Here is a 23,294-nt window from a genome sequence, read left to right as displayed (position 1 = left end):
TAAAATAGAACTGCACTATTTCCAAATTTTCAGTGCTGCAAAAATAATCTGATCCTGTGGAATATAAAACTGCAATTAATTTATTAAATTGGACATAATTTGTTGACAATGCCCTGGTTATATCAAGACTAACCTAACTCTCTCGTATGTTAAGACTGACGCAGTTGCTGACGTCCTATATATTGCTCACGAGCGGTAACAGAACGTTCGTTTGAGAGCTGCTGTCTGCCGCAAGTCACGCCAAGTCACTCCACTCACTGACTCGAACCAACCATCAACGCCCCTTTACGCTTTTATCCGAAATGTTCCATGGGACCTTTACTAGACATCACAGCCGCCAATGAGTAGGCCCACCCTTAAAGGTCCACCATTTATTTACAAAGAACACGTCATCATCATATTTTTTTAAGCGATTTTGGTAATTTTAAGGAAAACGTGAATTTAAAGACCAAAATACTCACATGAAACGCTTTGAAAATTTGAAACAAACTAAATGTGGATTTTCAACTTCGTCCAAGAACATAAATTATTGAGAAAAAGAAATGGAAAAAAGATGTTAGTTTAATGCAGTTGTCACCAACATGGTGATCGGGTTGCCCCCAAGGGCCACATGAGCCTGTGGACTTTTTCTACACCCAAATCGTCAGTGATGGGACATTGTGCTTTTCGAAAGAGTGTTATGTGTAATTTGAAAAATAGTTGTACACGCGAATATTTCTTTCCTATCTTGTTTAATTTTTAAGAATTTGTGTTTGTCGAATGTTGTGGAAGTGATCATTTGTAAATACATATTTAATTAATTCTTATTTATTTTCGATAAGAGACAGAGATACATGGTCCATGGAGATAAATATTATTGATTCATTGAAGATAATCTAATCAAATTTTTTTTTCAAAAATGTGTATCTACGTTTGAAAAAAGGGTGGTGACACCTGATGTAATTGGTATATTATTTATTATCAATAACTTCGGCATTCACTATTTTAATAGGTCATTTGTTTTGGGGAATAGCGACTGAGGGGTAGGAACATGCACGTTTATATTGAAAAAGTAATCTTTTTTTCAGTTTTATATTGAATAGTAAAAATGGAAGCATTTAAAAACAAGCAAACTGAATTGAGAAAAATCATGCGACAGCATTTTGTCTCCCTCTAGTGGCAGCTATTATGTAGTTCACCAAATGTGGCGCACAGCAAGATGGATGGACAGCCACCGAAGGGAATTTTTAAATTAACGCTTGTGGACCTCTAAGAGTAAACCGGCCTGTGATTGCGCTCCAATTCCACGCTTCTCTTTGTTTTGTGATGAAAAGTAACTTCTGCGACTGAATCCTGACCCGATAAATTGTACAAACTCGAGCTAACGCGGAAGATCGACTTGAGTGAACTTCATCTCGTGCGTTTATTTTTCTTGAGAGGATGCGTGTAAACGTGACTACATCCGACTTTGTTTCATAACGTCGGTGTAATATAGACATGGAGTGGGCTAAATGTAACCCTCGAGCTCGTTCCCTTTTGCCTCCACGTTGCTGTTGATGTATGTCACGCTGAGCTTGCCCTCGTGATGCGATCCAGTGCCACTCATGACACGATGGCATCGAGAGAGGCTTTGCTCAAGTGGTGCAGCCAAACATGCACCACTTACCCACAGGTGGCAATCACCAATATGTCCACCTCATTCCGAGATGGATTTGCGTTCTGTGCCATCATCCACAAACACCGCCCAGATCTCATGTGAGTAGTCTTGTTTTTATTTGCGAATAACTGATGGGCTGCGGGATATGCTGTTCCCCCTAAAAAAAACAATAACAACAACAACAAAAAACGATTTGTTGTAGCATGCTATTTAATCTGCATTTGACAGTGAGCCTAATCTCTTCACCACGACATAATCTAGTTCCTCGACATCTTCTCTTCCCTTTACAGTAAATTGGATTACTCAGGTTTGTTGTGGTAGTTAAAATAAAATAAAGTCAGCTCATTTGCTCTGCATTCTTGCTAGGCATTTTTGTTATTATAGTTTTCGTTTATTTTATTTGACTATGTTAATCTTACTTCTTTCTTTTTTGTTTCATTCAATTTGATGCAGAGATTTCAGCGCCCTATCCAGAGCTAATGTTTACGAAAACAACAAACTGGTGAGTCATTTGCACACACTGGAAGCATGTGTCATTTTGGACAAATATGTAATACTGCACAGATGTGATTTGTGCAATGTGATAATCAGGTGTGCCACTTGAAATGATCTGATTTTACTTAATTAGTCCTGAAAATATATCACTTGTTGGATTCAATACCCACAGTTCACACAGTACAAAACCTCCCTAAGTCAACATGTAGGATATATAACTGTAAAGTACTGTTCTACAATTTAGTGTATTAGTTGCATCTAAGTATATCAGTAAGCCTATGATAGCGATCATTTGTACAAAAATTCCAAGAAAGTTGGATGTATTTTGAAACTTGTTTGTGTTGAAATAACACCCCTTCTACTTATTTGGTCAACTGAGGTAGTCAATATTAGTAAAACACCTGCATTGGTATTACTGATATTACCTATCAAGAAGCTATGTCACGTATGTTTTTCATTTCTTTATTAATAAACATTACTTTTAAGAATTTGATCTCCGCAACTAAAACCAACACCCAAAAGGATACCATATGTATCACTTTTTGTGGCGCACTTAGAAAACCACCAGGACGCCATCCAACTCAATAATTCATAATCAACCTGTATAACCCTTTTTGTGACTTTAATGTTTGGTGGTGAGATTGTGATATCAAATCCATGTCATAGCTCAAAGATTGATCTCCTTGCATAAACTGTTGCCAGGCCTTTGAGGTTGCAGAGACAAAGCTTGGCATCCCCGCTTTCTTGGTCCCCAAGGAAATGCTTGCCACCGAGGTGCCTGACTATTTGAGCGTCATCACTTACCTCTCCCAGTTCTACCACTACTTCAGCCGGCTAGCTAACGGTACGTAAGGAAGCATACGGCGTCTCGCTCGTTGTTTTGATTTGAAGTCTTCATCAGATTTATCATGCTGAGGGCAAATGAACAAGCACAACGTATAGAAGCCCTGTTCAAATGCAATTGTTTTAGTAATATAAAAGCAAAAACAGAACAAAACAAAAACTTTTCAAAATTCCTCCTAGGAAAGGCACCCTAGATGAACTAAACTTCATTTGTGGTGAATCACAAGCACTCAGAATTGTGTCTGGCTTGGCTCCCATCTAACATTCAGCAAGTTTGAATAAAATTGATTAATTCTGAACTCAACCACTCCCATATTATAAGAGGCTGTGCACACTTTTATCTCTGTTTATTTTACTTTTTGTTTTTAAAAAATATATATATTTGTTGAGTTAAAGATTATTGGTCAGATTAATGGTGGAAAAAGTTTTGAAATAATTTATCCTGGTCTCAATTTTTCTTTTCGTACCACAAACTGCCAAAAAGGAAGGTGTCGACTTTTTATATCCAATCTGTCAAGCTGTGAGACACGTCATTAGAATTATTTATTTTATTTAAAAGCAACGTAAACAACAGTGGGACATAGCTATAAGGGCGTGAACTCATGTTCGGTACTTTACTTACTTTGTGGCAATTCTATTTGTACGGTGCCATATTGGATTTTATTATTCTCTTTTTGCATCACTGCATTCTCGTAGCTTCATTTATTGCTTGTTTATAATTTTCACAAAAAAAAAAAAAAAAAAGACTATGCGGCAGCACAGTTGTAAGCTTGCCTGCGGCTTTCATTTGTGTACTTTTGAGGTTCTCCTTGTTCCTGTGAACTGCTTTTTCCCAAAATCCCAAAACATGAATGTTCAACTTGTACGGCACGGTATTTAATGATGACATTAATTTGATGTTTTGCCGTCCAAACAAAAAACGTCTGATATAATCCTGTTCTCGCCATTGTAACTAATAATTTGGATACGACATCTTTACACTTGCCCAGACGTGTTTTTCACCTGTGATCTTTATTCAGCATTTACATTTTCTCTCTTGACATTGCAGCAGGTCCTTCCAGTTTGAGGTCATCATCATCAAGCAAGGTGATAATAGAGAACATCGTCCAATGTGTAAAACGCATGAAAGAAAGAGATTCTTGATTTATTCATCTTTTCTGCATTCTCAAGTTTTCATGTTGTTTTCCTTTTTTCAGCGCCCGTCTTATTTGCCCTCCAGCAACGATGATCATTGTTCTGATAAAGGTCCACGCAATGTATGTCACTTTTGTATCAAACCTGTTCATCTTATTCAGAGACACGTGATCCGCGGAGAGATCTGGCATCGCAGTTGTTTCAGGTAAGCATGCTCAAGTAATGTTAGCAATTCTGCAATTTTTTTTTTTTTTGGCATTTCTTGTGGTTAGTTAATTACTAAGAGAATTCATTGAGACATGCCATCTTTACGTCTTTCAGATGTCAAGTGTGCCATGGCACCCTTGCGGCAGGCTTTTACATTCCAGGAAAGGCTGCTGGTTGTTTCATTTGTTCTGACCACATAACAGGTGGTTCAAATATTCACGCAGATAAGAACTTTGAGGTATGGCAAGACTGCATGCCTCTTGGTGGATTGACTCTCATCAGCCTCCCTCAGTTCGCTGAGAAAACAAAGTCACATGACAGACTGGTTTCTAAACCACTGGAGATAGAGCAAACAGTACATAATGAGTCTTCTGACACACTGAGAAGCATGTCAAGGCCACCATCTCCTCAACTTGTCCCTGTAAATGTTGACGAGGCAACCGAAGGCAAGGATGCATCGCCATCGGATTTGGCAGGAAGCCACCAGCGGAAGGAAGAAACCAAAACTGAGGAGCCCTCAGAGTTCTCGTCAAATTATGTCCAAGTGACTGGAGAAAATAAACAGCTGGCATCCGAAAGGTCAGCAAATGCCCGGACTCAACCTTCCCAAACAGTGGCCAGCACCCCAGGTAAAGAAACGCTGATTTATTTGATAGCTGTCGAGTAATTTTTGTTGTTGTCCCATTTGCAAATTTCCTTTTTTTTTTTTTTTTTTAAAGAGATGATTAACGTGATGCTTCCTTTTTCAGCTCAAGCTAGATGGATGCACATTACAGATCAATTGATAAAAATAATTTATAATATACAGACACATAATTAATCATCGCTCTGTATTAAATATAAAACACATAACTTTACCATTGTTGTTGTTGTTGTGCCTGTTCTTGAAATGACTTTTTTTTAAACTTCAGATGAAGCATTTACACTTAGAGGTTGTTGTCTGCTGCAAGCGAAGATCTTTCTGGTTCAATAACCAATTAAATAGATTTCCTGGAAAACTCAGCGAATAAACTGTCAAACCCATGTTTAAGTAATGATGCCTAAGTGATTAAATTTGTTTGAAGATTCGTGTATCTTCATTCTCTGGAGTCACCTGTTCCCTGTTGTGTGGCATTCCCAGTAAACCTTGAAGAGACAACCGATAGCAAGGATGAATCGCCGCTGGTTCTGGGAAAAAGCGACAAGCAGAAGGATGAAACAAAAACTGATCAGCCCCCGGAGTTGTCGTCAGCTTATGGACAAGTGACTGGAAAGAGTAAGCAACGGGCACCCGAACAGACCACTCGAAGTCCGTCTTCCCCTTTTTCATCTCACACGTAAGGGACATCTTGTCAAATAATTTTGAATAGACATTCATACATAAGAATTGAAATATTAATCATATCTGGCCCTTGGGTGCCTCACAATGGAGTTAACTGATTGTCATTACTCTCTTAATTGTTCTTGAAGGAGCCTGAAAAGTCCCGTGAAAACCAACCATCCATGGCTAGGAATCATCCATCCCGGACCTTGGACACAACTCCCTCCTGTTCAGTCCCCAGGACCCCCCATGCATTCCAAACGGGGTCCAAATGGCCAGGTGTATTGGTACAGACCAAGAGTCCCTCCCCCCAATCCTTTCAGTGAGGACCTGGACAAGGAAGATGAAGTCAAAACGGAGCTACATGTCAGAGACGCCCACGTTGGACAAACGAGTCAACGTGGTTGCTCAGATTTAACAACTTCCGATGTCCCACAAAAAGTCAATAATAGTCCCGTTTTGCCGAGAAGTCGTTCTGTGCCGGCTGTCAAATCTACAAAGCTGGCTTTTGACATGACAGAGGACAATAAATCACCCTCCCACAGTAAGGTATGGAAGCGAGAATTACTTTGCCTAAAAAAAAAAAAAATGCTTCGTAACGAATTGCGTATGTAAACGATGTCTTTTGAGTACATGCATAGAAATACTTCTCTGCGTAGCGCTCAGATTTTGTTAACAAGTCATTTGTATACGACAGTTCCAAGTGTGTATACGGCAGCTTACAATATTTCATCTTGGTAGGTTTGCGAAGAGAAGGAGCATTTTGATGCACAAACAGAAATGGCCAAATCAAAAACATTCCAGGACCTCACATCTGGACGAGCAGCTGCCCCTGGACATGGCTTCCCACTCATCAAAAGGAAGGTACGATTGGTTTTCATCAACCCCACGCCCCGCCCCCTTTCTTGCAGGGCGACAAAACTAGACAGAATTTCTTAGTTTGCACACATGAATCAGTAATTTGTATTAGTAGATTTTGGAAAGAATGCCGGGTATTATTTGCTGCTTGGCAGGTGCAGGCAGACGAGTACGCTTCTGCAGCAGATCTGCTGGTGGAAACAGAACAAGTGAAAAAACAGCTGGAGGCACTGGAAGAAAGAGGCGTTGACTTGGAGAAGAATCTCCGAGAGTGCAAAAATGGTTCATCATGCATTTTATTTTGAGGACAAATAGATGTACCTTGAGCATAAAGAGGCCAATACTTCTATTGCTTTTGAATTTTAGACAAAGAGGAAGAAGGTTTACTGAGTGAATGGCTTGCTCTTACCCATGAGAGACAATTTCTGATGCGACGAGATACTGAGCTGGTTTATTTGTAAGTAGCCTTTTGGGACTATCACAAATGATTGTGTGAATGCTTTACTGGCTAGTGTTTGCACTACTGTGTGTTAGAAAAGAAAGAAAAATCTTAATCCCCCCCCAAAAACAAACTGAAATGATATGTTTCTTATATGAAAGGACTAAGCAGCAAAGTTTGGAAGAGAGGCAAGCAGATGTGGAGTATGAGCTTAGACGTCTTCTCAATAAACCGGGTGAGTTTATTTCGTGTGATGTGAGAATTATGAGCGATGTATGCAGCGGACAACGTTGAGACGTTTTGATGTTACAGAGAACGTCTGGAGTTCAGAAGATCGAGGTCGAGAGCAAAGCCTGATGGCCGAGCTGCTCGTCATCATCGAGCAGAGGAACCAGATTGTCAGCATTTTAGATCAAGACAGGAAGAGGTGCATTGAGAATAAATGATAGCAGAATAGATTTTTATATTGGAAAAGTTAAGTTAAAGCAAATCTGTATCTCAATTAGGGAGCGAGAAGAGGATGCACTTTCAGAAGAGAGTATCAAGAACGAAGGTGAGTTTTTTATTATTTTCAAATATGATTCATGATGTCAAATGATCAAGATTTATTTGAAAGGGTGCATAGTGTGTTGCAAATGATGACTGGTGTCTTATTTGGATTCTTGTCAGATCTCCGGAAAGAAAGTTTGAAAGAAGTCAAGAAATCAAAAGGAAAGTTCAAGCCCTCGAAGGTTTTTAAGCTGAAACGAAAAGGCGAGCGCAGTAGAGACTCCGTGGACAAAAACAACTGAAGGCCTGTTGAGACTGTAGAAGAAGAAAACGGAAGAAAACTATGAAAGTTATGTTATGCTTGTACATGATGAAGCGTTGGCCCCATTTTACGATATTGTGTGCTTTGACTGTAATATGAATGCAAATGAAGCTACACACTGAGGAATATTCCTAGACATAGTCAATAGTACAAGAAAAAACCCCATATCAAATTCAACAAGCAAAAAGACCAATTGCCTCTATTCAAACTTTATGGCTTACCATGAACTGAATGATTGAGGAATCTATACACATATAGAAAAAACTGCAATTTGTAGCAAGCACATTTGTATTTTATTGATATTGTGACAATAAGTTAAAAATTACTGAGGCGATTATGGCATTTGACTAAAGGATATATGTATATGTATATATTTTTGGAAACATAATCAGTTTAGTTCAAAGAAGGAAACTCATAGATTAACGACAAAATGTCTTAATTTTATTAATTATAATTTGGATGATAGTTTACAGCTAACAAAATCCCCAACATCAACATTACAGCAAATTTGAGTGTTACATTACAGTCAAAATGATTTTCAATATAGAAATCAAATAGGAGTTCATATTCTGAAAAGTATGTAAGATATGAGTGTCACTTTTTGAATTGAACTTTACTACTGATATGATTTAAATTGTATACGTTGTTCAGACTTTTTTAATGCACTTGTGTGTGACAAACGGATATAATAAATGTGTACATAAAAGGTCTCTGAAGTTTCATATATTAGAATGAGTTTGCATTTTTTTGCATTGAATCTTCATATGACGTAAAAAGTCCACTTGGTGGCACTAGTGTTCACAAAATACAACGTATGCTCTTGTTTTATAATATTAATTTACTACAATGTATATTTTTTAAAGACATCTCTCAGTAGCTCATAAGCATACATGCAAAATTGATTTTCAGAGTATAAATACGTTTTATTCTTTATTCCGCCTTCTTTCTGGTACTGTCCTGGTCGTCGAGGGACTATAACTAAACAAACGGAACCAACGTGCTATTACATGTTGATCCGGATGTATTTGTCACTGCACAGAAAAACCGGAAAGGATTGTTCATCCTTCTCATGCGTGTTCTTGTTTATAATAAACAGCAATAGGATAAAATATAAAAACAACTCAGTTGGAACTCAATAGCAGGATATGTCGGACAACGAAGATAAGTAAGTAATATAAAACGTTGCCTTTCAATGTGATTACGCCATAGTTTGACGGATATTTGAAAGAAATGTGTCACTGCCAGCCACCCGGCTCCGTTAAACTGATCCATAACGTATTAACGTGACTGCAATAGTTATTTCTGCTTCTTTTTCTGTTGTTTGGATTGATTACCTCTGTTATATTTCTAGCTTTGATGACGGAGATTTTGATGATGCCGAAGAGGACGAAGGATTAGATGATTTAGAAAACGCGGAAGATGTGAGTCCATCTCAGGTTGTATCTGCGATGATAGATTTTCAGCCATATGTGTAACTTTCTCTTCTTTCCCCTTTTTGACAGGAAGACCAAGAGAATGTACAGATCCTACCGGCAGGCGAGGGCCAGCAGGCCAACCAGAAGAGAATAACAACATCATACATGACAAAATATGAGCGAGCCAGAGTTTTGGGAACTAGAGCTCTCCAAATAGCGTAAGTGGTTTGTTGGGTTGAGTGAGCACATTATTCACGCTGTTGTTGAAGTTGTGAATCCACCCAGACATCATCATTGAATGGAAAATGTCATTGAACATTACATGTTCCACTGATGCTCTCTGTAATTTTCAACGGGTATGCCTGCTTCTTTACAAATGTCCAAATCATGCATCAACTATTTTCACAAGCGTGAAGGTGCGCTTAGGTGGTTGTTTGTCTATTTGTGCTTTGTGATTGATGACGACGAGTCCAAAATGTACTCTGTCACTCATCAAAGGCATCTTGACTCGACAACCCCGTTATAAAAAATGCATGGATAACTAGTTTAAATGTTTTTGTTTTGAATGTAGCATTATTTCAATCTTAACAGGATGTGCGCGCCGGTCATGGTGGAGCTGGAAGGAGAAACGGACCCCTTAGAAATTGCCATGAAGGAGCTCAAGTAAGTAATGCGTGTATGTGTTGACATGCATCCTACAAAGCTGAAAAGGGTCTCTACATGTCCCTGCTACATACAGAGGGAAATATTTCATGATTTAAAAAAATGGGTACAGTTAGCGCTGATCCAAAATCATCTAAAGAAAATCGAATATTCCGTTAAAATAATTAAAAAAAGACTTCACATAAAAATTAGGTAGAACTGGTCTTTTTGAAAAGTATGTTTCTAATTGTTTTAGGTACTTTTTAATTGAACTTTTCAAGTAAAAGTTTCAACAATGTTCTAATATATAGAAATGCTCATTTAATTACAAACTGATTGTTCTTCCTGTGCCCAGTGTTTAGTTCTCTCTCTCATCCACCAGGTGTGGAAAGATCCCCATCATCATCCGCCGCTACCTTCCAGATGGAAGTTATGAAGACTGGGGCTGCCATGAGCTCATCATTAATGATTAAAGTCGCTTGGGCAAGCCGCTCTTCTTCCTTCTACCAGTAACTGTCCACTGGTGGTGCTGTTGTCTTTGTTCTATCAAGCAACTGTTGATACATCAAACAATATCCTCGCCATTCATGTTGAATCCAATCCACTGTATCGCCTGTTTAAACCACATTTTGAGGGAGCTTTTCAAAGGGAGGGAAGTACAGTAAATATTTTTTTTCTGCAGAGTAAAAAGCCTGTATTTTTCAATTTGGCATTTTTATGTTGTTGTGACAGTTTTATTGTTTTGAGTAAATTTATAATAAATTACTTGCACCTTTTGTACTGTACTAACAACACTGGGGCTTTCATAAATCTTTGTAAGAAACTAATGTCCTTCATTATGTCTGTAAAATGAATTCCTCCACACTCCAGTACAAAAGAACGATGTTCACATTTTGACAAAACGATGGTTGATGGTAATTAGTATTTGTACAATTCCATTTTGTGTTGCCAAAATTGCCCTGGAGCTGTTGACATAGTCATGAGGTAGATTTGCGAAAACGAATTTCATTTGCAAGACCTTCACGAGTTATCTTGCCATCTGTAATTTCCAAATGGAATATTTTCACAATCCACGGTCCCATTTCATGTGTATTATTTGAATGCCAATTTTTTTAAATGCTTACATTTGAAGCTTTTCATTTTTTAATAGATCCGTCAACCTTGTGACATTGTGGCCTCCTCAGTGTTTAAAGAGATCTACAGTAGTTGGTTAACTCATTTAGCGGAGGGGGAAGCGCCGTAAACTGCACTGAAGCGTTTTGCCTCAGAACTTTTCTCTCCCGTGAAAACACATGCACACGCACAAAGCAGACAGACAGTCTCTGTATTGTTTGAGCAAAATGGGTTGTAGGCCGTAACTAGGTCAGTGTATGTTGTAAGACAGAGCTTTGATTGCTTTGTCATTGGAGGATAAACATAAGTAATCATGCGGTATGGATGAAAAGTCTACACACCCCTGTTTAAATGATTTTTGTGTTACTTTTTGGGCCAATAAACTCAAAGTTGATGTTTGTGGCATATTTGATGAAAATCAACAGTTCTCATCAAGCAACATGAACGGTGGCTGTTTTTCTCTCGCTGGAATTCGGTGAGGTGGAGGGAATCATGAACAGTTCGGAATAGCAGTCAGCCTTGGCACAAACTTCCAGGCTTCTGTTTGGAAGCACAAAATGTTGAGAAAAGTCTCTTTGAATGTCTCAAGATTCTTGCGCACATATCGAACATTTTGCCTAAATTCCCATTTAACACATTCAATGTGTTTTTTTTTTTCATTCTAAAAACTCGCATTATATGTAGAAAAGGGTGTGTACATGTGTCCAACCAGTTAAGAATTTTACAAATTTTTCAAAATCAAAGTTCTGGTTCAAGGTCACGTTAATGGTGAAACAAGTTTTAAAATATTTCTACTTGGTGTCATTTACGTCCCAAAATCCTGGCATTGCAAAATATGTATGTCGACTCCTGTAACTTTTAGTGTGTAACCGGCGTGCGTGTCAGTACAATTCAAATAAAAATAGCAAGCAAACAAGAAACAATGGAAGCATTTGGGATGATCACAATGAATCCAGTTTATGCTGGTTGTGATGATTTCATATGTAAGTCTTCTGATAAGAGAAGATGACGGTGCCTCAGGGGGACTGTGGGCTGCTTTCATGGCCATGTGACAATCAGCTGCACCAACCACAGTAAGGACGCCATCAGGTCGCCCGCAGCTGAGGATCTTGCTAATATCTGATCATCTCTAAACTGCACGCCATTAGTTTGCTGCCGAGCCACATTTGTCATTAGTCATCTTTCCATTTGCTCATTCAGTCACACATTTTTTCTTTTCTCTGTGGGACAAGTGATCTTTGAACAGCCACTGCACTGTCCTTCTCTGTTTGATGTTAATTGTGCTCTAAAAATGTCCCCCCCCCCCCTCCCCAAAAAAAATAATACTTTGATGTTAAATTTCACGTTGGACGGCACTCTTTAATATTTCTGTTTAATTTTAAAACGCCTGCCCTACAGCATGACAATAAGCGGAAGATAATGGATGGCATTTTGAAAAGCGATCAGTGCATTTACATCACAATTCAGAGGTTAGGGCACAGGTGTCAAACTCAAGGCCCGGGGGCCAGATCTGGCCCGCGATCTCATTTTATGTGGCCCACAAATCACGTACGTCAACTTCCTGTTTCTAGCACATTTTCTTCACTTTTAACAAAATTGAGATATTGCTATTTGTCACCAATCCTCCCCTTATAAAATGAAATAAAGAATTGTTGGATGAACATTTATCGACTGGCTTCTGATTTCTGTATTTCCATCGTTTCCAACGTTAAGGTGATCATACATTTATTTGGAATCGCAGTCATAAAGGCCCTCAGAGGGAAACCAGAACTACGATGAGGCCCGTCCATAAAAATGAGTTTGACACCCCTGGGTTAGGGGGTCAAGTCTGGGCTCTGGTCTTTGCACAACCGATCTTAGAACTGTGAGGCAGATGTATTAACCACGTGTACGAGCAAAGGAAAGCGTTGTCTAACTGTGTGCATGGGTAGAATGATCTTTTTTTCCCCCTAGTCTGACCAGGTTGAGGGGCATTTGTGCCGTTTCGGATGGAATGGAACAGAGTCGACTCCTGGCCAATTGAAGCGGCTGCCCTAATTTCCATCCGTGCGTGACATTGACGCGCATATCGTGCATTTATACCGCAAGCTCCCCCCTTGCGGATGATGTTGTCGACCGCACATTTGATGTATGCAATTGGAGACCACATTGCACCCACGACTGTGTGGCTGTGTTTAAAATTTGTAAGCCGTTGGGGAGGAGAAGTGCCTTGCTCAATGTGGCACAAAAACAAACCGTCCTGTATACAGCAACCAGTCTCAAATATTTTCCAACTGCTTCCAAAGCCCCTCAAGGAACGAGCCAGTGCTGCCCACTCTTACATTCTGCATTCTGTTCTTGCTCAAAATAGTTTGTTTTTCTTATTGGTGTCAGCAGCTTGGGCTTTTTTTTTTTTCACCACATTAATGAACAGAAAAACAAAATTCCTATAATGTAAGTTTCATATTTACTCCTGGGCTCCTCCAACGGCAATTTATTGATGACCAGCTCATTGATGTTAAAAATAAATAGTGGACTCACAAACACTGCTCAACAGCTCAAAAAGATGTCTTATGATTTTCATTGTTTTAGTAGAAAGCTAACTTGAGGCTGAAGGAAATGGAAAAAACAAATCAAAGCTGGAGCTCAAGCCAATACAGCGGAACCTCAAAAGTTGAACACAACCCATTATGTGGTGCGAGTTGTAGTGCGAGTTCTTCTAATTGTAATTTCAAAGCAAATGTTCCCTTTGGAAATAATGTGGAATGAATTGCTTTGTTCCAAGCTCAAACTGTCACTCCTAAAACATGTACTTCATTGAATGTGTTTCTACTAACATTTTTTTTTTTTTTTGCCATTCGCTATCTTACAAGTGTAAAAAGACATTGACCAACCGAAAAACCATGAATGTTATGATATAGCTAAAGTGGGTCAAAAGAGAGATGAAGCGCATGCATTCAATTCCTCCATTTTCTATAGTGGTTGTTCTCAGAGTCACGGGCGAGGTGGAACCTATCCCAGCTTACTTGGGTGAGAGCTAAGGTACGACCTGGCGTGGTCACGTCCATGGGGAAAACAATGCAAGGTTATTTTGTTAAATAAATGTGTTGATTGAAAATCATTTTATTATTTGGGTTTATCCAAAAGACATGTTTTTGAGATCATGGGACTTTTATTGGTCATCTCACTCAGGCAAGTCGTGTTAGAGTCTTCTTTGTTTGAGTCACATCCAGTCAAGTCGGGTGAGTTGGGGTTGCTCCAACATGATATATAAATATATATATATATATATATATATATATATATATATATATATATATTTTTTTTTTCTTTTTCTTTATGGTGAACTGACAGATGCTCAGGACATTGTGAGCATGCACGATATGATTTTGAAGCAACCCCAATTTTTCCTGCCCACAGTTAAGGGAAAAACTCAAAAGTTTGTCATTTTCGTGTGCAGTCCTGTAACTTTTCTGACACCTTCTGTGCTCTGACTGCATGTAGTCTTTGTGATTTTACAGTTCCAAATCTGATTCAACAGCGTGGCACTTACCTTAAATGCTTGACCTTTTCCTGTTAAACATTCTTTATTTGAGAACGTTTTTAATCTCATTAGAGTGTCAGTATTTGTTTCATAAAAGGGGGGGGGGGGTAAATGGACCAGATGGGATGACGACACAAGCGGGCTCTTGCGGGAGGGATGTTGGGTCTATGCTGGGGGAGTATGAGAGTCTCTTTGTATCCTGGTGAAGCGACAGGCCGGGCAGCTACGGGGAAAGAGGGCTCCCCTCATTGCCCTGTTTCCCTTCCACTAGCCCCCCCCCCCCTACCCTTCCCCCCAGTCCCCTTTCAATGGCCTGCTTTGTCTTTACCCGGCCAATTAAATCGAGGGAATTAGGAGTCAAGCTTAACCCGCCACTCACATAAAAATGCACACGTACACTCATTAAAACAAACAAAAAAAAATATGTACAACCCATCTGATTCTGGATTTGGATTGCCATCAATATTCGCTTCCAGTATAAAGTCATGACCAGTTTATCGCTACAGACAGGTCAGTGGTGGCTTTTCGTTGCCGTGTGTTGTGTAATCAGCCTGATAAAGTGATCTATCCATTGTGAGATTATCATATTTCACAGTTTGACATGTCTGACATGCTATAATCTAGGAGTAGTACATTTATTTTGGTCACGGGATTTGATTGTAGTTTCCATCAGAGGGCCCGGATTATTACCTCATCGTATTAGCCTACTTTAAGTGTCATTGTGTAGATTTCCAACAACAATTTTAACTTAACAACAACTTTGAGAATGATTAAAATGAGGAAAGCTCCCAATTTTGATACATATTTTCTAATAAAATTAAGAGTAAATCAATTCAGTAAGAAACAATAATTCGATGTGTGCTTAGTGTGGCGGGCTGTCTTCTGGGCCTTGAGTTTTGATTCATGGATACTAATGTGTGTTTCATTGGCGGAAAGACAATAAAAAAAAAAGAGAATGGGACTTCTAGTAAAGCAACGTTTTATTTGAAATGAGTGCAAATAATCATCCTCTCACGTTTAAGCTTTCATTTCTGCCGTCTGTTGCTGTGCAAGCAACCATCACACACAACTGGAACATATCAGCCATCATGAAACAATGAAGAAAAAAGTACAGAAAAAGATGACAGCATTCTCATAAGCAGGATGTAATACATCAGTACAGATGTTGACACAAAGTCATTGTGTTGTACACAAAATTTAAAGATGAGCAAAATTGCATGCAATCGGATTTTGAAAAAAAAGTATTTAAAGTGATATATTGTGATATATGTGAAACAAAGCCATCAGATATGTTTTCCAGCTTTTTAAATGTAAGTGGAGATATAAAGTACATTTGAGAAATGATGTCAGGAATAAAATAATAATGACTCTTAAAGGAAATTGATACTTCGGTAATACAAAATACAATGTGTTACTTTTGATTTTAATGTGTTAAAAGCAAGAATGAAGGCTGAAGCGCATTGGGACGATTAAATGTTCCGCTTTATAAAAATACATCTTTGTAAATGTCATTCTCTCTGCACGTGGCACCGTTTTATGAAAACTGCTGTCGATCGACACTCGTGCACAATCATGTGACATTGCTCAGTGGAACAGACTTTCAGTAGAGTTATTAAAGGCGGAACAGAATTAATACACAAAATGATGAAAACAATGTTCAATGTGTTTAAATGATGAATTGTGAACGTATAAATAATTGGGTGACTTTTTTTTCCTCCTTTGTTTTCCATGAAGGTTGTACTGAAAATCATCATACTTCTTTGTTCATCAGTGTATAAAAAAAAAAAATTGATATTACATTGTAGGTACCAATTTGTAATAACATCCTATGTTATCTATGTTAGTTTGGAACGCTACACCGGGGGAAACTGCTATCATGGCAGTTTCTTTGTTATATATTTATAATTTTGGTCTCAACACTTTGGTGATTTTGCAAGTATTTAAATAAACATGTAAAGGCGAGAGATTTATTTGTTAAATCAAAAAATTCACGGCAACACCCCCCCCCCCCACACACACACATGCATATTCATCGTGAACGTGGCGTTATAAACAGGAACAAATGTGCCTATAAAATTCTCAACGTTAGCCTGCTTGTTTTGCGGAACACACTTCAACTCTTTGATACAATGTAAATGGTGCCTGAGATGAGTATGGGCCAGCAAAAAACTTGGGCTCTACTCCATAAAACAAACAAATATGTTGAATGATTGCTCAGGGTTTGATACCTCTTCATCCTTTGTTCATTCTTTGAGTGAACCACCACAACCTGATTCTACTTGCTCGCATCCACGCAGGGAGCCACCATACTGACAGAGACCTAAAACCCTTGATTCAATTGTGTTGTTTGGAGCGGGAGACATTTTGCTGTTGCAAATCTAATGTAGAACTTGAGTGTCGTGCCGATGTCGTCACTTCACGACAAGGCTTTAAAAGCACCACGCTCCAAACTCCGCTTTCACCTCTGACGGCATTTCTGCATCTGGGAGAGAACAGTGCAGGGTGTCTTCCCTCACGTCTCCCCAGCCGGCTCCCCCGGTGCCAGCCCACTCCCCTCTGCCCAGACCACTTTCACCAAAACTACTGCTGCTTGTGAGGTCGGGCGTGGGGGCTGGACCAGCACCAGCGCCCTCTGGTCTCGTTATCTGTCATGGCCGCGACAGTGTAGTGTAGACGGGCTGCTCCCAGTGTGTGGGGCTGTGTGACTGTGACACGCTGGATGGGTCGGTGATGGCAGTGTACAAGGGCCTCTGGGTGGGCCCCATGTAAGAGAAGGCAGAGTATAAGCCGGTTGCCTGGCTAGAGTGAGCATAGAAGGACCCGGAGGCCTGCTGGTCAGCAAACTCTGCAAACTGAGCCCTGGCTGCCAGTGAGGGGAAGGCAGCGCTATAGTGAGGGAGGCTTAGCGGGGTGTACGTGACGTGGGAGCCGGCGGTGGCCGCCTCTGAATAGTGGCCGCCAGCGCCGCCGGTCTCGCTCTTGATCTGGGTCTTGGACGGGTCTGAGCTCAGAGTGGAGCCGTGATGTTGTTGCGCCTGCTGCTTGGAGAGCCAGGCTGCGGAGTGTCCACTGGCCGCTGCCAGAGCGGAGGAGATGCCGTAGGTGTATTGAGATGCGGTAGTTATGGGCGTCGCCGCTCCTGACCCAGCACTCTGCCCGATCCCTGGATGGCCATTAGGGGGAAGGTACTGGTCAAACTCATTGACATCAAAAGGCTCCATGGTGGCCATCACGTCGTTGCTTATCTCACCGATGTCCACATTGCCAAAGTCAATGTTAGGCTTTCCGGACCCTGCGCCACCTGAACTATGCTCTGCTCCCATTGGGCCACGGGAGACCCCGTTCCCAAAAGCCTCCCTCTTTCCATCCCCTGCCCTCCCAGACTGAAGTTCTGTTTTGGGTGTGGTTGGTGGAGTAGGAGGACTGTGGCTGTGACCTGAACACACAAAATAGACTATGTTAAGCCTTTTTTTTTTTCTTTTTTTTCAAAGTCAGTTTACGATTAGGGCATACTGGTGAGGTGGGTCAAGGGAGCCGGCAGCCCACCTGCAGCATGAGGGTGATGCCCATCTGCCAGAGGGGACCCAGCTCCCCCAGTGTGGACCACATCCAGATGGAGGCCCTTGTAGATGGATTGCCTATGCCTGATCTCACCCTCCAAATGGCCTTCTGCGTCACTCCCTGACCCGGAACCAGGCTTTCCATTCTTGCGGCGCCGAGGCTGGTATTTGTAGTCAGGGTAGTCCTTCTTGTGCTGCTTTCTCAACCTCTCCGCCTCCTCGATGAAGGGTCGCTTATCGCTCTCATTAAGAAGCCTTGGATGAAGGAAACAACTGTTGTGGATGTTGTTTGGACAAATTGGTGATGGTACGCAATGCAATTAGAAAAAAATAATAATGTTTAATAAACAATGTATGAAGTCAGAGCTAAAGAAAGCTGTTTTAACTCATTCGCTACCATTGACGGATATAGACGTACTTTCATTTTACCTGGGCTGGCAGAGAATGAGTTAAAAAGAAAATAATGCAATCCTGAGTATGCTTTGGGTGGTTTATGAACTGTGAAATGTGAATGCGATAAGTACTGTATCATCCCGAGCAGTAAAAAACAAACTTCGCTCTGAGAATGTGTGTCACTTTACATTCATAGCCTAAAAATAATAAAAAGTGCATGATTCATTTTCTCTCAGTGTTAGTCCCCCAACTGAACCTATAATGATGTAAAAAAAAAAAATGAAACGGCCTCACCTCCAAAGCTTCCCCAAGGTCTTGCTGAGCTCGGCGTTGTGCAGGTGCGGGTGTTGGTCTGCCAATTTCCTCCGCGCCGCCTGCGCCCACACCATGAAGGCGTTCATCGGTCTCTTGACGTGCGGCTTGCTCTTGGTGCCGTTGTTCACACGCACGGGCATGGGCACCAGTGTCCAATCGTAGCAGTTGAGCACCTGACTGACCGCCTTACGGATCCCCGCCGGGAAGCGCTCATCTTCATCATCGGATTTACCAGTGGGGTGAGCCCTCGCGCCGTCATCCAGAACCGCCAGCAGCTGTTGCCTGTGGAGGGGCGACTCGTCCCCACCGGCACCAGACGAATGACCGGGTGATCGGGAGCGGCTGTCATCGGACACGCCGGGACTGAGCTCGACATCTGACAAGCTCTGCTCCTCTCTGGACATCTTCATGAGGATGCTCGACTTTTTTCCTAAAACGCTACCTGTTGGCCGCCTGCTGTTTGTCCCTAATCTGATGCACTAATGGGCGGACCGATGTTGGTGTGTCTGATCGTCACCTCTGACCTCTGTTGAATTATAATATAAACTGCCAATCTGTCTCTACTCTCAACCTCCGTTGTAAAACTCTATGAGGGTTGAACATCAAAGTTCTTTCCATCCGTGTGGTTGGTATCATAGGCGGCTCAGTGCGCACCTTAGACCCCAGTTTACCTGCTAAAGCACAGCTTTCTGAACCAAACTCGCCCACCTATCTGATGACTTCCCCGTGTCACTCTCCTCTGTAGCTCCCGCGATGAAAAATCAACAGGTGGGACCTGAAACACCACAACTTCAGAATGTTGGGGAATTGTTGATGAAAACAACAAAAACGATACACACAAGAGTAAATATAATAGTGAACCCGTTTCTAGAATCTTGTCCAAAGACAAAATTAAAGTTTAAATGTAATTTTTTCCCCCACGAGATAAAGAAAATAACTGCTTTGCTACATTTAAATATGGACATGTTCAATAAGAGATGGTCTCCGCTGATGATATATTTGAATTTAACATTGTGATTTGACTTGTTGGATAATTTTATTTATGATCGCCGAGAGGTTTCTTTTATGGGTTTATTTGTATTTATTATGTTTTTTTTTTCTTCTTTTTCTTTATTTATGCTACATTTGTTACGGAACAGACTATTATGTTTATTGTATGTTGTTAATAAAAAAACGATTAAAAAAATAAATAAATAAATATCATTTTTTTGCAGCCATTTTAAAATCTGTGGCACCTGTCTTGATCACATACATGTCCTTCTGTAAAAATTCATTAAATTTAACAAGTCTTTTGAGTGAACATTCCGAATGGAATCATGCCGTAAACTAATTTCTTCCATTCTCAGTTCAGTTGAGCTGCTAGCCAGTCAAACGGCAGCATTTTTCGCGAAAGACGCACAGCCATTATGCGGGCATGTATCACTCATATCATTTCATTGGCATGCGTTTCCCCAAGCTAATATTTAATAAACTGTGCAATATAAAACAAAGAAGGCTCTTGCACCCAAAATGGATTGATGGAATCTAGTGAGTCAGTCAAAAGAACTCCAAACCAAGGAAGCCAACTCAACCTACACGAGAAACCTCAGCCCAAAGAATATTTCCTCCTTTTCTGTTTTATCGTCATTTCACACCTTTGACCGTCATGACGACAAACGCTTTTGAATATGGATGGAAAACAAAGACTTCAGATGCTTCCCCACTTCTTTCTCGTTTCGTCATATGGCCCCAAACTGACATCTGCATCAGCGTACATGTGTTTGTTAATGCATGGAATATTACAAAATGCCACAAACATGTTATAGATGTCTGTTCTGACTATTTTTTACTATTAAGTTACTGCACTGGTGGAAAAAAGTTCTAGGGAGTGGTACATGTCCACTGGTTGAGCAGCAGCAAATACTTGGGCAATGGGGATATTTTTCAATGCAGCTCTTTGATCGTCGTTTAAAAACTCAGATCAGACAATAAGAGTGAGTTTACTTTTCCTGGTTCTGTTTGAACCTGCTTATGTGGTTGGTGATCCAACATTTGACCCAGGGCTGGGCAACTGGTGCGGCCCCTATCCACACTAATCGCCCTTGATTAATTAAATACTTTATTTATGTATTTCTTTATTTTTGCAAACCGCTCAAAATTAAAAAAAAAAAATAAAATAAACATTCAATATATGTTTAAAAATACAGGAAAAAAAATGTGGGGATGGAATCTGTAAATTGGAAAATCTATAGTTGCAAAACTGTGAATATGCAGAAGTAGACTGTAGTTTTAAGTTGTGGTATCACCAATCACCACTAGATGGCAGACATGTCAAAGTTGCACTTACATTGGGATCAATAATATTAAAATTTTGAGTGAATTGAAAAACATTTACAAAATGTTCAGCAGTCTTGAGCAGTCCTATTTTTTTATGTAAGCAAGCCCTTGGCACTGGAAATAAACTTCCAGTCTGTTTTTTGCCTCAAACGCTTCATTGTTTTTGTTAGGATAGTGGCTCTTTTTTTTTTTTTTTTACATGAATTCAATATCATTTATTATTTATATATTTGTCCGCGTTTTAAATAACATTTCAGTCATGCATCTGCTCAGGAAATGCGTGGTCTTATGTGGCCACTCCAGTCTTACTGGGAAATTCAGATAAATGCCAGTATGCCACTCCTTTCCAAATGAAAACCTCTATAATAAATAATTTATTTGCAAGTAATTCAAATAATTAGTACATATGTTGGTTTCTGCAGGCAAGTGCAACTATTAAAAAAAAGCAATTGCCCTTAAAGATTTGCCAGTTATTCTAAACTCCCAGGAGAGAAAGTGTTGGAAGCGCAGACCTCGGATTTACACTTTCTTGGATAAACAAGGCCTGGCTGTGGAAATAGAAACCCCACAGTGCATGGCGTGATTTGAGACAGCGTGCTTGTTGCACAGGGCTGCGTCTATTCGAGGCTGCAAAATGTGTCCTTGTTTTGGCCGTTAAGTCAACACCCTGTCCCAACTTCAGCTAATGTGCTGTGAATCAGCAACAAACAAGCCAATGGTTTGTTTGCCACCTTGTTAGGCTAAACTGCGGCAAAATTTCAGCTCGAGCCCACGTCCGGTGACATTATAAAAGAGGTTGCCAATTTAAGTGTCGTTTTTTTTTTTTTTTTTTTTTTTTTATGGTTCAGCTGGGCCCCACCCTTTTGGATACAGCTTCCCCAACTTTCTGTTACAAGGCTACCAAAATACAAAATTTGACATTTTCTGATGTGTTTTTTTTTTATTTACTAACATGCTTTGTATGTTTGATTCATTTAAAAAAAAAAATAAGGCTCTTTGAAGATATCTTTTGCAAACACCTTGTTGTTTTTGCTTAACCTGCTGTACCTGCTTCCCGCAAATAGTTTGTTATTGCTAAGCAGAAAAAAAATAGATAAGCATGGTGCCCAAATTCCTGTTGTATTGCATTTGTGCCCTACTGAAATCGAAATGTGCATTCAACAATAAATGACTGAATAGTTGTAATTTTCTCCAATCACAATAACACACATTTAATTGGACGCTATTCTCAATGCCAGTGAGCTGAAAACTTTTTCAAAAGAAATCCAAATTACAAATGAAGGAGAAGACGTTTTAAACACAAACACATTTGATTAAAAAAAAAATGGACAATTTCATCATTTCTGTTCTACTAAAAAATTCATGCCACTTTTTTGGGAACTTTAGCAAATTTCTGACTTCAGCAAGTGTTGCATTAAATATAAAATAACCCAAATATAATATTTACATTGCTGACACGAGGGCAAAAAGAAGTCATTAATAATTAAAAAGAAAATGTGAATTTGGGATTAGCAGGCAGGCATGAAGTGATAAATTACAATTGTTGAATGACGGTTGCCTAATCACCCCAATAAAGAGCTTATATAAAAGTCAGCCTGTGGCATGTTAAATTCAGCGTTATGGCTTCTCCTCAAATTGACAAAAGAGAAAATGACAAATTGAGAACTTCATAGCAGCAATATAGCGAGGAAATGCTGAGCTTCTTACTTCAGTACTGAGGAAAAGTTGAAGGTGGCTTGTGCAGGAGAATCCTTCAGTTCCTTTCCACGGTGACACTGCAGGCTTCCCCAGCCCCCTCGGTTGCTGTGCCAGGCAATGAATGCAAGCTCTGTGTGACTGCAACGGGCCTTAAAGGGCTCTTTGTATGAGGCCAGAGAGGGAAAAAAAAATAGTAAAGTAAAACGAGGGAGGTTAAGTCTTAAAGGAACAGAAACCTGCACGGGTAAAACTGGGATATGATTGGCTTAAAGTGATTCTCTCGCACTCTCCCTCTTGAATTAGGTAAAGCTCTTGAAACAAATCAGTTTTCGGGGATTTGCTCCTACCATTGTGTGATTCTTGTTTACATTTTTACATGTACGTGTATTATTTAATCACAGCACTTGCGTTGGGATTCTACATAATTAACCTAATGCACAAACTCTAAAATTGCATCTCAATCACTTATTCCCCTTATTCCCGAGGGCTCTCATGTGCACGACTTCCTGTAAAACACTTCCGGTAAGAATTTTGCTATTCATTACAGCAGGTTCTGTTTCACGTAGTGGTTTAATTATAACGTGTTTTGGATCTTT

At 40.0% G+C, this 23,294-nt stretch overlaps 3 protein-coding genes across 4 annotated transcripts; 2 read left to right on the top strand and 1 right to left on the bottom strand.

Annotated features, from left to right (window-relative positions):
- The first annotated feature begins 1,146 nt into the window (after positions 1-1,146).
- Positions 1,147-8,433, top strand: LOC148322847 (MICAL-like protein 1). The gene is made up of 15 exons (XM_088315999.1): positions 1,147-1,734; positions 2,090-2,138; positions 2,834-2,975; positions 4,023-4,060; positions 4,171-4,313; positions 4,430-4,944; positions 5,436-5,631; positions 5,765-6,164; positions 6,357-6,479; positions 6,629-6,755; positions 6,840-6,930; positions 7,074-7,147; positions 7,225-7,339; positions 7,419-7,465; positions 7,582-8,433. Exons 1-15 carry the CDS (start codon positions 1,565-1,567, stop codon positions 7,701-7,703), a joined length of 2,352 nt encoding a protein of 783 aa, XP_088172125.1. The 5' UTR covers positions 1,147-1,564; the 3' UTR covers positions 7,704-8,433.
- A 302-nt stretch (positions 8,434-8,735) lies between these two features.
- Positions 8,736-11,288, top strand: polr2f (RNA polymerase II, I and III subunit F). Its single transcript, XM_088317945.1, has 5 exons — positions 8,736-8,888; positions 9,075-9,144; positions 9,226-9,356; positions 9,730-9,801; positions 10,163-11,288. The coding sequence occupies exons 1-5, from the start codon at positions 8,869-8,871 to the stop codon at positions 10,251-10,253; spliced, it is 384 nt and encodes a 127-aa protein (XP_088174071.1). The 5' UTR covers positions 8,736-8,868; the 3' UTR covers positions 10,254-11,288.
- A 4,090-nt stretch (positions 11,289-15,378) lies between these two features.
- Positions 15,379-22,833, bottom strand: sox10 (SRY-box transcription factor 10). Of its 2 annotated transcripts, none has more exons than XM_088316236.1 (4): positions 22,708-22,833; positions 18,664-19,459; positions 17,963-18,231; positions 15,379-17,852 (listed from the first exon to the last, which is right to left on the bottom strand). In XM_088316236.1, exons 2-4 carry the CDS (start codon positions 19,092-19,094, stop codon positions 17,065-17,067), a joined length of 1,488 nt encoding a protein of 495 aa, XP_088172362.1. In that variant the 5' UTR covers positions 19,095-19,459; positions 22,708-22,833; the 3' UTR covers positions 15,379-17,064. The 2 variants fall into 2 exon arrangements, with proteins under 2 accessions (XP_088172362.1, XP_088172363.1); XM_088316237.1 differs by having other exon boundaries at positions 18,071-18,231.
- Positions 22,834-23,294: the final 461 nt, after the last annotated feature.

Source organism: Idiotropiscis lumnitzeri, chromosome 15 (assembly GCF_059441095.1).
Source record: "Idiotropiscis lumnitzeri isolate Australia: NSW breed Sydney's pygmy pipehorse chromosome 15, RoL_Ilum_1.0, whole genome shotgun sequence".
In the NCBI taxonomy this organism is placed as follows: Eukaryota; Metazoa; Chordata; class Actinopteri; order Syngnathiformes; family Syngnathidae; genus Idiotropiscis; species Idiotropiscis lumnitzeri.
This window is presented reverse-complemented; position numbering and strand designations above follow the sequence as displayed.